This window comes from Oncorhynchus clarkii, chromosome 7 (assembly GCF_045791955.1).
Source record: "Oncorhynchus clarkii lewisi isolate Uvic-CL-2024 chromosome 7, UVic_Ocla_1.0, whole genome shotgun sequence".
Taxonomy (NCBI): domain Eukaryota; kingdom Metazoa; phylum Chordata; class Actinopteri; order Salmoniformes; family Salmonidae; genus Oncorhynchus; species Oncorhynchus clarkii.
The window spans coordinates 9,704,968-9,717,515 of NC_092153.1; the positions used below are offsets into that span (position 1 = coordinate 9,704,968).

At 45.0% G+C, this 12,548-nt stretch overlaps 1 protein-coding gene across 2 annotated transcripts; it reads right to left on the reverse strand.

Annotated features, from left to right (window-relative positions):
- Window positions 1-106: 106 nt before the first annotated feature.
- Window positions 107-12,180, reverse strand: LOC139412850 (serine/threonine/tyrosine-interacting-like protein 2). Of its 2 annotated transcripts, none has more exons than XM_071159597.1 (6): window positions 12,056-12,180; window positions 10,600-10,766; window positions 7,987-8,105; window positions 5,390-5,621; window positions 4,500-4,717; window positions 107-3,410 (listed from the first exon to the last, which is right to left on the reverse strand). In XM_071159597.1, the coding sequence occupies exons 2-6, from the start codon at window positions 10,710-10,712 to the stop codon at window positions 655-657; spliced, it is 3,438 nt and encodes a 1,145-aa protein (XP_071015698.1). In that variant the 5' UTR covers window positions 10,713-10,766; window positions 12,056-12,180; the 3' UTR covers window positions 107-654. The 2 variants fall into 2 exon arrangements, with proteins under 2 accessions (XP_071015698.1, XP_071015699.1); XM_071159598.1 differs by having other exon boundaries at window positions 10,600-10,737; window positions 12,056-12,129.
- Window positions 12,181-12,548: the final 368 nt, after the last annotated feature.

Below are 12,548 nucleotides of genomic sequence, written 5' to 3' on the forward strand. Positions count from 1 at the left end.
TCTAACTCTGTCTCATGTTTTCGTTAAAGATGTGATCAACTAGAATCCAGGTCAGTGTCCTTAGGCATGAGGAATGAGATAAAAAATAAAATAAAACAACCAGATAATTGCTTTAACATTTATTGCAATTATAAATGCTTTGAAATGGATTGCGTTTGTGCTCCAAAAATTGTACAGCATAAATATTTTGTCTTGAACAGTAATCTAGTTTAGATTGTTTTGTAGGTTAGTTGTTGCATTTTACAATCAATGCAACAAACAGCAGACGTGTGTTACTCTACTTGCACTGCACAAGCAATGCAGTTAGGCTGAGGCAATATTTAAATATTCATATTTTGCGTCCATTTGATTATAAAATTGACTATGAGAAATAAACTCGTTTGAGTTTAGAAAGCAACGTGCACCCCCTTTTCCATTATAATAAAGCTTAGATATTTGATTTAGATGAGTATTTACATGTCAGAATGATCTATGACAACTACCTATAGAATTATAAAGGTCACCCCACTTCTGAAAATAAAAAGACCACAAGCGATGTTCTAAGAAAGGCGGCTTGTGTAGCAAGTGTGCAATTTTAATTTATTAGCTGAAGAAACATATTAACATTGGATTGAGTTTCTTTCCTACTGTAAGTGTGACACTGTCTTTGATTGGTTAAGAGTCACTGCTTCTGTAACCATTTGACTTGGATTCTTGTTGTGCCCTCCAAGCTGCAACGATGTCATCGTCCTGCATTTCTGCCTCAGCCCGAGCCCGAGACCTCTGCCTAAGATCGCTGAGGAATCTGTCGACATCTTCTTCCTCTTCCTTTTCTTCCTTCCTTTCTATCCTCCCCTCCGTCTCCCCTCCACTCTCATATTGTGAGTGATGAGTAAACTTCCTCTTCGATGTATAACTCTCCTCATCTTCCTCCTCTTCCTCAGTGGCTGTGTAGGATCTTCTAGTCCTGTAGCTGCTGGAATCCACGCTGTTGGAAGAGAATTTGCCAAGTACACGTGACTCTGTGTCTGCCTGGAATCTGGAGCGATATCTGGATGCGACTTCATACTCCTCCTCTTCTTCTTCCTCCTCAGACGAGTCCCTCTGACCCCCGAAGTTATACACAGAGGCAGATGGCCCTGGATCAGTCTCGTCTTCTGCACTATAGGACGCTGGTTTCCTTGAAGGAGGCATGACGTTGGTTAGCCAATCATCAACACTGGTGTTCTTTTCTTTCTCCAGAGCGGTGGAGAGATTTAGGCAGCCCGAAAGGCCATAGCTTCGCGTCGGTGCTTTCTTTTTCTCTGGTGCAGGTGGGAGAGACGTCTTTATCTTTCCTGTTAAATAGTCATCCTCCTTCTCTTCCTCCTCTTCGCCCTCGTCCTTGGGCTTCTTCTTCTTGTAGAGTGTGCTGCGCTTGTTATCTTCGACAATCTTCTTCACCCCGTAGCAGGCCATCTTGTTCCTCATCTCCGACTGCATCTGCTTGTCCATGGAGTCCAGCTTCTGTAGGTTGACCTGGTCCGCAAAAAGGCTGTAGAGGGGCACGCTGGTGGTGGTGATCTTGCTCCTGCGGGAGCCCAGACCGGAGATGCTGGAGAGATTACTGGTAGAAGAAGCAGCACTTCTACCAGAGAGCACAGACTCGGCCCTGCCAGCACTGACACCGTGATGAGCCAGCGAGCTCGAATAGGACGCTCCACTCAGCATAGAAGCCTTGTCATCGTCCAAGCCACGTCTTGCTGGCCCTAACACACTAGATGTCCCACCGAAACTTAGCACCGATCCAGCCTGGGACGGGGGGAGGCTCATCTCACGCTCCTTCTGGATGAGGGTCTCGGACACCACATTGGCGATCCAGTTCTGAATGCTGGACAGGTTGACCATGGGCTCCCCACCAGGTCCCTGCATTGTGGGCACAGGGATCATGGGGACTTGGGGAATGCCCTGTGGAATTCCTGAGCCCATAGAGGCCTGAGATCTGGTGCTGCGGGCTTGGGATACAGAAGACCTGCCACTCAGCATGGACATGTTGTCATCATTGGCAACACGTCCGGCTTGTGAGCCGTCAGGCTGGGCGAAGAAGGCAGAGAGCGGCAGGGTGCTTCCGCTCATGGAGCTCTCCGTCTCCCAGCCACACATGGACTGACTCTCCTCCAGTGTCTTCCGCGAGCGCTCCAGGAGCTCCTCCCGCCTCTGTCTCCTCTTGGCTGTGGCCGAGTCCTCGCCACGGCTCATCTCCACAATGTCATCTTTTGTTGCCTTGTTGTCCTCTCCAAGCCGCTTTGCCTGTTTCATCTTCCAGGTCTGGTAGGCTGTCAGGTTGACGTCCTCCAGTGCCGGAGTGTGGGCCTCAGCATCGCCATCTCCCTGCTCCCCACTGCCCCATACACCCCCGGCTCTTTTCTCCCCATCCCTCCCTTCATCATTCTTATTCCAGCCAAACTGGATCCTCTTCACCCTCCAGCGCTCCAGGGGAGTTAGGTTCTCCTTGTTCCTCTTACAGAAGTTGTACATGGAGCTGGTGTCAGAGAGCACGCTCTCCACGTCGTCCTTGATTGTCTGCTTCTTATTTTGTATCCCCTCCATCGCCGTGCTCTCACTGTTGTTGTCGTCGTCCTTCTTGCGGTAGCGCGCTGCCGCCTGCTCCTCGATCTCCTTCAGACGCTGCTTCCACAGGTCAGAGTAGCTGCTGCAACTGGCCGTGGACACTGACTCTGAGGGGGAGTGCCGCGGGCGCCGCTTCAGGCGCTCTTTCATGGCCTGGACGTCCTCACTGGTCACGCTCTCCAGGTCTTCTGTTGCCCCAGGACCCCGCATGCCCCCCAGGAGAGACTCCTCGTCCCCAGCCTCGCTCATCAGCTGTTGCTCCCACCACTCTTCGCTCTGGTACTTCTCATTCCTCCTCTGCCACTCGCGGATCATGCTCATGCCATCTTCATCCCCATCCTCTGCATCCTCCCCACCGTCGCCAGCGTCTTTTCCAGGCAGGGCCAGGCCCTCTGTCGTCTCTGCCCGTTCCAGGCCCATCCGCAGCCCTCCAAAAACACCGTCCCTGAGGGCGGCGGCTGCCGCAGACGAGGCCACGCTACTCATCACGCTTTGGCTGTCCTCCTCCTCCTCCATCATGATGGAGTGGGCCTTCACGCCCATCATGCTCTCTTCGTCGTCAAACAGGTGGGCGCGAGTGTGGGCGTCGATGACGGAGCATTGGCTGAGGGTGTCGTCATCATCGTCATCACGCTCCTCTAGTAGCGTCTCGTTAAGCTGACGCAGCTGTTTTAGGAAGCCCTCATTGGGGTTGATGGGTCGCTTCTTCCTCAGAGTGGTCAGTGCCTCCATGATGGTCATGTGTTGGAAAATCATGAGGTAGGCAGCCACCAGCACAGCGGATCGGCTCTCGCCCATCATAGAGGACACCAGGACCTTACCTGCAGGAGAAGAAGACAAAAACACACTTCCCATTGGTTACACTTGACATAAGAAATAACTATTTTTCAGTGTTTATATGTAGTTAATTAAAGATACATTTGCAACGTAAGGGATAAGCAAATGACAATACTGATTTCATGAATCTGAAAGTATTAGGTACCAGTTTGATGATAACAGCTGTAGCTGTAGGAGGCTAATACATTTCATGTGCAGGTAGAACTGTCTGCTCTGCAAGGACACTCTATAACCAGCAGAGGGCTGTATTCCCTTCCAGTTGTGACTGTATCACTCCTAAACACTGTACCCCCCCAGGTATAAACTCTGACATCATAACCCATGATATGATAACCCCCAAGGTGCCAGGTTTGAAATGTGATACGTTGCCTACTCCCTCCCTGTAGCGGAAAGGACCGCGAGGCCCCGCAGACCCAAACCTATGACATGAATACTAGTTACTCCTGCCTGACATTTAACCTGATTCTTAACAAATATGTGTTTATTTAACTCAAGCGGTCAGTGGATCTAATCTATTTGGGGTTTAATTAGAGTTGGGGGGGGTGAAAAGCTTTAGAAGATGATTCACCCGCCTAAACAGAGTCCAGATATAACTAGGCTATCCCTGTCCATTGGCTCTGAATGACCTCCCTAAAATAAGACTGACGGCCACCCCTGGTTATGATGAGTAATTAGGAGTAGTCTATAGATTAGTCTAGAATCTAGATGGAACTCCAAGTAGTCTCTGGATTGGTCTAGAGATTGAATTCCAAGCCTCATCGTCACTGAGTCCAGTTAAGCCAAAGCAAACAATACAGAGATTGGTTCTACTATGTCCAGGTTAGCCCAGACTCAAGGTCCATGGAAATGGGAGAAAAACACGAGATCACACAAGAAGACGTTCATATCGTATCCATTAAATATCCTGGTAATAGCTCGCTGTCAGGTAGGATAGGTGGAAGTTTCACCATATTACTTTCATCAATCAAATCCAGGTAGATCTACAAATGCATAGGCTGTAGGGTCTGAGGTGGGTCCATTGAGAATTGGGCCTTGATCCACCAATAAGAACACACAAAAGAACACTGACTCACCCTTGTGTGTCAACAGGGCCTCATCCAGGAACTCAGCGCAGGTTCTGAAGTGAGGGGAGATGTCAGACTCTGCAAAGTCATCTACCTCGATACCCATGTAGCCGATGTTCATGCCAGCGTAGAAGGCCTCCCCTGTGTAGACCCCGGTACCATGGGCAGCGTTCAGGATGTGGGTGATACCCATGCGCTTCAGACGAGCTTTATTGACAGCCACGGATCTGCAAAACAGAGGAAGGAACAAGCAACGCTGTTGTTGTTGTGGTCATAGAGTCACGGTTATGAAATGGCTGGTAAGGACATGGAGTATCCATGACAAGTACACTGACCCGAAATAGACTCGTTTACAAAGTATTATAAACTGGGTGGTTCGAGGGATGAATGCTGACTGGCTGACAGCCGTGGTATATCAGACCGTATAACACGGGTACGACAAAACATGTATTTTTACTGCTCTAATTACGTTGATAACCAGTTTATAATAGCAATAAGGCACCTCTGGGATTTGTGGTATATAGCCAATATACCACGGCTAAGGGCTGTATCCAGGCACTCTGCGTTGTGTTGTGCATAAGAACAGCCCCTAACCATGGTATATTGACCATATACCACACCCACTCGGGCCTTGTTGCTTAATTATACCATAGGAGGTGAACAGCTATCTATCTGTCATTCTATTGACACTCAGTGAAGTTGTCTATGGTGAAAGTGAGGTGGGGGTAAATCTGGCTGGAATGATGTTCCATGAGCTATGCATATAACACTGTATTTTGAAGGGCGGAGCATGTGTGTGTGTGTGTGTGTGTGTGTGTGTGTGTGTGTGCTTGTGTGTGATGGGTGTATGGGGATATGTAATGCATACAGTAACTTCCACGGCACAGTGAGTGACTCACTTCTCAGCGATGAATATGTTGTTCCACACCTCGTCCACGGGATTGTTGGGGGCCTCCAGGCGGTCCTGTACCATGGCCCGCTGGATGTCCATCACACAGGGGGTGTTATAGGGGCTGCGGTCATCGATCATGTCCTTCACCCGGTTGTAGAGGTCCTCCACCATCAGCTGTTCCGCTGTCTCCAACATGCTGTCTGGGGTACTCTCTGTCCTGATACCCCGTTTTGGGAGCTCTGAGGAAAGGAAAGAGCAGACTATTCAGATACACACACACACACACACACACACACACACACACACACACACACACCCTACTGCCTAATCCACAATATTACATAATTCATTGCATCTAAACGTGTAAGTAGGCTACAGACAGTGGCTAGATTGAAGGAAATAACTTTGTGCTGCAAAACTCCCCATCCTCTGTGTCAGTCTTTACAAACCATACCAGGAGCATGTCACATTTGCAGACAGCATCCGTTAAGGATAGACAGCTGCTGCAGGGACACACTGTTAGAAAGCAAAGTAACCTATTCAAAGTTAGTTAGGAGCATAATTGTGGTGTGTTGGCGAACGCATTACCCCAATCAGACAGTCTAGCTGTGGATAATGGCTTGGACGTCTCTAGCTGGATATTGCCGTAATGAACACATTGTATTCTCAGGTAAGAGACAGAGGTGATTACTCCAACGCTACAGTATAATCAAATTAAACTTTATTTGTCACATGCACCAAATACAACAAGTGTAGACTTTACCATGAAATGCTTACTTACAAGCCCTTAAAACCTCATAAGGATCCGCCCCTTTTTTAAAAACATTTTTGTCTAAAATGACATAACCAAATCTAAATGCCTGTAGCTGAGGCCCTGAAGCAAGGATAGGGCTATTCTTGATATCATTTGAAAGGAAACACTTTGAAGTTTGTGGAAATGTGAAAGGAATGTAGGAGAATATAACACATTAGATCTGGTAATGCAAGAGAAAGGCAATAATGTATTATTCCAGCACAGGTTCCATTTAGATTTTGGCCACTAGATGACAGCAGTGTATGTGCAAAGTTTTAGACTGATCCAATGAACCATTGAATTTCTGTTCAAAATGTTGAATGAAAACTGCCCAAATGTGCCTAATTTGTTTATTAATAACTTTTCAAGTTCAAAACTGTGCACTCTCCTCAAACAATAGCATGGTATTCTTTCACTGTAATTGCTACTGTAAATTGGACAGTGCAGTTAGATTAACAAGAATTTAAGCTCTCTGCCAATATCAGATATGTCTATGTCCTGAGAAACTTTCTCGCTACTTACAACCTCATGCTAATCGCATTAGCCTACGTTAGCTCAAACGTCCCTTGTGGGACCCACTGATCCAAAAGTGCAGTTCAAGAAGAGTTAAGAAAATATTTTCCAAATAAACTATAGTAAAAATGTTTTTTAAAGTAACACAATAAAATAACAATAACGAGGCTATATACAGGGGGTACCGAGTCAGTGTGCAGGGGTACAGGTTAGTTGACGTAATTTGTACATGTAGGTAGGGGTGAAGTGACTATGCATAGATAATAAACAGCGAGTAGCAGCAGTGTACAAAACAAATGGAGGGTGGGGGGGTTGTCATTGTAAATAGTCCTGTGGCCATTTGATTAATTGTTCAGCAGTCTTATGGCTTGGTGGTAGAAGCTATTAAGACTTGGTGCTCCGATACTGCTTGCCGTGCTGCTAGTCTATGACTTGGGTGACTGGAGTCTGACAATTGTATGGGCTTTCCTCTGACACCGCCTATTGGATAATAGAGCATTGATTATTTAACTGCTTTTTAAGCTAAATTGGCCATTCGGGGACAAACCACAGCTTTATCTCTATGGGACAAATACAATATGTATGTGGAGCCAGGCACACGCAATGTGCTTGGCACCAGTACAGTATTTTTTTTTAACTAGGCAAGTCAGTTAAGAGCAAATTCTTATTTACAATGACAGCCTACCAGGGAACAGGGGGTTATTTTTACCTTGTCAGCTCTGGGATTTGATCCAGCAACCTTTCGGTTACTGGCCCAACACTCTAACCACTAGGCATGGCCAAGCTGATCTGTATAAGGTGAACCTGCAAACAGGACTAGTGGTGGCTGTTTTTCCCCGGCTTTCTTTGTGGTTCCACCCTTCAACTTTCTTTAACCTATCGAGAGCTTGGGACTATAAGGTTCTATCTGTATTTTAGTCAACATGTAGTTATTGAAACAGCCTTGTTCTGTTCAATGTTATCTACCTATACAGTAGTCTAAATACCTACATTCATGTTAAGTTCAAAAGAATACAAGATAAAAGTAGTTCAAACTACTCATTCAAACCAATGAGGGTTCAGAACTTCAAAGCCAATTATCTCAGAATCATCTTTTTCTAGATAGAACCTTATAGTCACAAGCACTCACTTTGTCGACAGCCATGCTTCTCTAGGTGAACAGCATTTATAAAATTGTATTCTGCCAATATGAAAGCTTTCATTTAGATGTTTTAAATCATAACGTTCAGATCCACTCACCAAGGCAAAAAAACAGCATGTGAGTTATGTGTGGTTGGTGGAATGAATCTGTGTCTCACCCTCGTTGATGATTTGTTTGGCAGCTATAGCTGAGGACAGGTGAATGGGCTCCATATAGATGCTCTCGGCATCCGACCCTGATATCATGGAGAATCTGGACTCAGAGATCACGGAGAAACTGCAAAAGTATAGAGACATAGTCATAACCATATGAATATAATTACTAAGCAAACCGGGGGGGGCAAATATATGTAATGTCAAATACTGGAGGTGTGATTGATTTAGCCTGACATGCAGGGTGGGTGGAGTTGGCACTTTTGGGACATTTAAACAGCTTGGAAAATTCCAGAAAATTATGTCATGGCTTTAGATGCTTCTGACAGGCTAACTGACATCATTTGAGTCATTGGGAGGTGTACCTGTGGATATATTTCAAGGCCTACCTTCAAACTCAGTGCCTCTTCACTTGACATCATGGGAAAATCAAAAGGAATCAGCCAAGACCTCAGAAAAAAATTGTAGACCTCCACATGTCTCGTTCACCCTTGAGAGCAATTTCCAAACGCCTGAAGGTACCACATTCATCTGTACAAACAATAGTACGCAAGTATAAACACCATTGGACCACACAGCCGCCATACCGCTCAGGAAGGAGACACGTTCTGTCTCCTAGAGATGAACGTACTTTGGTGCGAAAAGTGCAAATCAATCCCAGAACAACAGCAAAGGACCCTGTGAAGATGCTGGAGGAAACAGGTACATAAATATCTATATCCACAGTAAAACGAGTCCTATAAAGACAAAACCTGAAAGGCCGCTCAGCAAGGAAGAAACCACCTGCCAAAACCATCATAAAAAAGACAGACTACGGTTTGCAACTGCACATGGGGACAAAGATCATACTTTTTGGAGAAATGTCCTCTGGTCTGATGAAACAAAAATAGAACTGTTTGGCCATAATGACCATCGTTATGTTTGGAAGAAAAAGGGGGACGCTTGCAAGCCGAAGAACACCATCCCAACCGTGAAGCATGGGGGTGGCAGCATCATGTTGTGGAGGTGCTTTGCTGCAGGAGGGCCTGGCGCACTTCCCAAAATAGATGGCATCATGAGGGAGGAAATTTATGTGGATATATTGAAGCAACATCTCAAGACATCAGTCAGGACGTTAAAGCTTGGTCGCAAATGGGTCTTCCTGTAAGGGGCGTGTGACTGGCTGCAGGGAAGTCAGGCGCAGGAGAGCAGAACTGGGTAATAACCGGAGCAGTTTAATAAGCAAAACCAATGGTACCCAGAACAACAAAATATGGGTACAAAATATCCGGTCGCGAACCAGTCAGAGTGCACAAGCACTATACATCAAACAATTTCACACACAGACATGGGGGAACCAGGTGTGTGGAAAAACAAGACAAAACAAATGGAAAATCAAAGGTGGATTGGCGATGGCTAGAAGACCGGTGACGTCGTCCGCCGAATGCCGCCCGAACAAGGAGAGGAACCGACTTTGGCGGAAGTCGTGACACTTCCAAATGGACAATGACCCCAAGCATACTTCCAAAGTTGTGGCAAAATGGCTTAAGGACAACAAAGTCAAGGTATTGGAGTAGCCATCACAAATCCCTGACCTCAATCCTATAGAAAATGTGTGGGCAGAACTGAAAAAGCACGTGCGAGCAAGGAGGCCTACAAACCTGACTCCGTTACACCAGCTCTGTCAGGAGGAATGGGCCAAAATTCACACAACTTATTGTGAGACGCTTGTGGAAGGCTACCCAAAATGTTTGACCCAAGTTAAACCATTTAAAGGCAATGCTACCAAATACTAATTTAGTGTATGTAAACTTCTGACCCACTGGGAATGTGATGAAAGAAATAAAAGTTGATATAAGTCATTCTCTCTACTATTTTTCTGACATTTCACATTCTTCAAATAAAGTGGTGATCCTAACTGACCTAAGACAGGGAATTTTACTAGGATTAAATGTCAGGAATTGTGGAAAACGGAGTTTAAATGTTTTTGGTTAAGGTGTATGTAAACTTCCGACTTCAACTGTATGTATTTGATCCAGGTCTAGAGTGCATCATAGTGTGTGACAGTAGTAATCAGTTCTTGTGAGCACTTCTGATGGAAGACGTTCTATATGCTATAAAATTGACATGGCTATACTCTCTACAAATTGACCAAATTGTGCTTGGAAGCTGAATTGAAGTTGGACAATACATTTATTTAACACACTATTAGAGCCCTTGTCACGCCCTGACCTTAGAGTTCCTTTTTATGTCTCTATTTTGGTTTGGTCAGGGCGTGAGTTGGAGTGGGCATTCTATGTTTTGTGTTTCTATGATTTTCTACTTCTATGTTTTGGCCGGGTATGGTTCTCAATCAGGGACAGCTGTCTATCTTTGTCTCTGATTGGGAACCATACTTAGGTACCCTTTTTCCCACCTGTGTTTGTGGGAAGTTAACTTTGTTAATGGCACATAGCCTGAAGCTTCACGGTTTGTTTTGCATTGTTTATTGTTTTGTTTGGCGTCATTTCGAATAAAAGAGAAAATGTACGCTCACCACGCTGCACCTTGGTCCAGTTCTTTCAACAGCCGTGACAGCCCTGGGTGGGTCATTTCCCATTACAGAACTACAAGAACAGTGGGTCTCCACGTATGCTTACCTGCTGGGGGAGGGACAGCGGAGATAGTGGGACTGAATAGATTTGACCTTAGTCGCCTCCTTTTCTCTCTCTCCATCAGGCACCGTCTGATCGCCCTCGCTCGGTGACGCCATGGCAACGCAATACTTCCTTTCTTGTCTTCAAGGATGTGGGAAACAGAAAATCCTCTGATTCACAGAGGAAATTCATTGGTGAAACAAGCTCAGATTAGAATTCAAGGATTGTACTAATGGACAAAACACAAACTATTGCAGACACAAATACACACAGAATATGGTTGATAGTTACTGTGTTTTCACTGGATTCCCAAACACAATTATGTGTGTTATGAAAGCAGACATTACTCTTTCAAAAAAAATCTAGTTCTTGATCCTGGAAAGATGTTCCAGGAAACCTGAATGTCTCTGTCATTACTATAACATTAAGGAAACCTGAATGTCTCTGTCATTACCATAACATTAAAGCCTGAATGTCTCTATCATTACCATAACATTAAGGAAACCTGAATGTCGCTGTCATTACCATAACATTAAAGCCTGAATGTCTCTATCATTACTATAACATTAAGGAAACATGAATGTCGCTGTCATTACCATAACATTAAAGCCTGAATGTCTCTATCATTACCATAACATTAAAACCTGAATGTCTCTGTCATTACCATAACATTAAAGCCTGAATGTCTCTATCATTACCATAACATTAAGGAAACCTGAATGTCGCTGTCATTACTATAACATTAAAAACCTGAATGTCTCTGTCATTACCATAACATTAAGGAAACCTGAATGTCTCTGTCATTACCATAACATTAAAGCCTGAATGTCTCTATCATTACCATAACATTAAAACCTGAATGTCTCTGTCATTACCATAACATTAAAACCTGAATGTCTCTGTCATTACCATAACATTAAGGAAACCTGAATGTCTCTGTCATTACCATAACATTAAGTGCTAACCTTGCCTCATAAGAAGTGCATCATTCTAACATATTGCTATTTCTTCACAGCCACATAAACATCTAAGACACACAGCCTCCATTTGTGGATCATGACAGACTAGAGAGATGAAAAGGGCTGTATCAACTGTTCATCACATAAACCCAATAAATATGATGAGGTACGTATGCTTCATCACTCTTAACCCTACTGATAGTCAACAGGCAGTCACTTACTGTCACATCTGAAAAACTGCAATCATCTGAGATTATACTGAAAGCATGAATGTGTGTATGTGTTTTGTGTGTGTATGTGTTTTGTGTGTGTGTGTGTGTGTATGTCAGCCTGAGTATTTATTTTTAGCAACAAGGACAGCTGCACAGAGCCTTCAGGCCCAGTGGTGTGACAGAGCAGTGAAAAGAGGGTGAAGATACCACAATTCTGTCCCGTAACCACCCCTCCCCCCACAAAGGTGAACCTAACCTCGACCCCTAACCTCAGACGTTGTCTCTTACCTGAGCTGGTTATAGCTGTGGTCCGCCTTTCACTGTTGGGACGTTGGGACTGTGGGATTGTAGGGGGCCGAGAGAGAGACCTAAACCAAACTTATAAGAGAGTCCCCAACCCTATCTGCCACCCCCTCCCCCACCCTTACCCCTTTGTGGACACTCCCCCTGACACCTTACACCCCTGTGACATCACCACAGCTTCTCTCAGAGGAACATTATTAATCCTGTGAGCCTGGGGTCCAGCCAAGTCCAGATACAAAGGTGCAGCAATTGGTTAAACACACACAAATATCTGTTTATTTAGATGGACAATGGATGCACTTCTGATTCGTCTTATAAATCTGTTATTATTTGTGTGTGTGTGTGTGTGTGTGTGTGTGTGTGTGTGTTTGATTGTCATTCTATTTAGGGGGTCTGCAGTCTGTGTTATCTCCAGCTGACAATGTGTCTGGCTCTAAATATATATATATAGAGAGAGAATGCAGGCTAGTCACTGGGT

What these genes read in the sequence shown, in the direction of transcription:
- LOC139412850 (XM_071159597.1), bottom strand. Translation starts at nt 10,712, where the DNA reads ATGGCGTCACCGAGCGAGGGCGATCAGACGGTGCCTGATGGAGAGAGA. An exon ending in CGCTGTCCCTCCCCCAGCAG is followed by an intron (nt 8,106 to 10,599) that starts GTAAGCATACGT and finishes ATACTTTTGCAG; the next exon opens with TTTCTCCGTGATCTCTGAGT. An exon ending in GGCCCTGTTGACACACAAGG is followed by an intron (nt 3,411 to 4,499) that starts GTGAGTCAGTGT and finishes CTTCTCCTGCAG; the next exon opens with GTAAGGTCCTGGTGTCCTCT.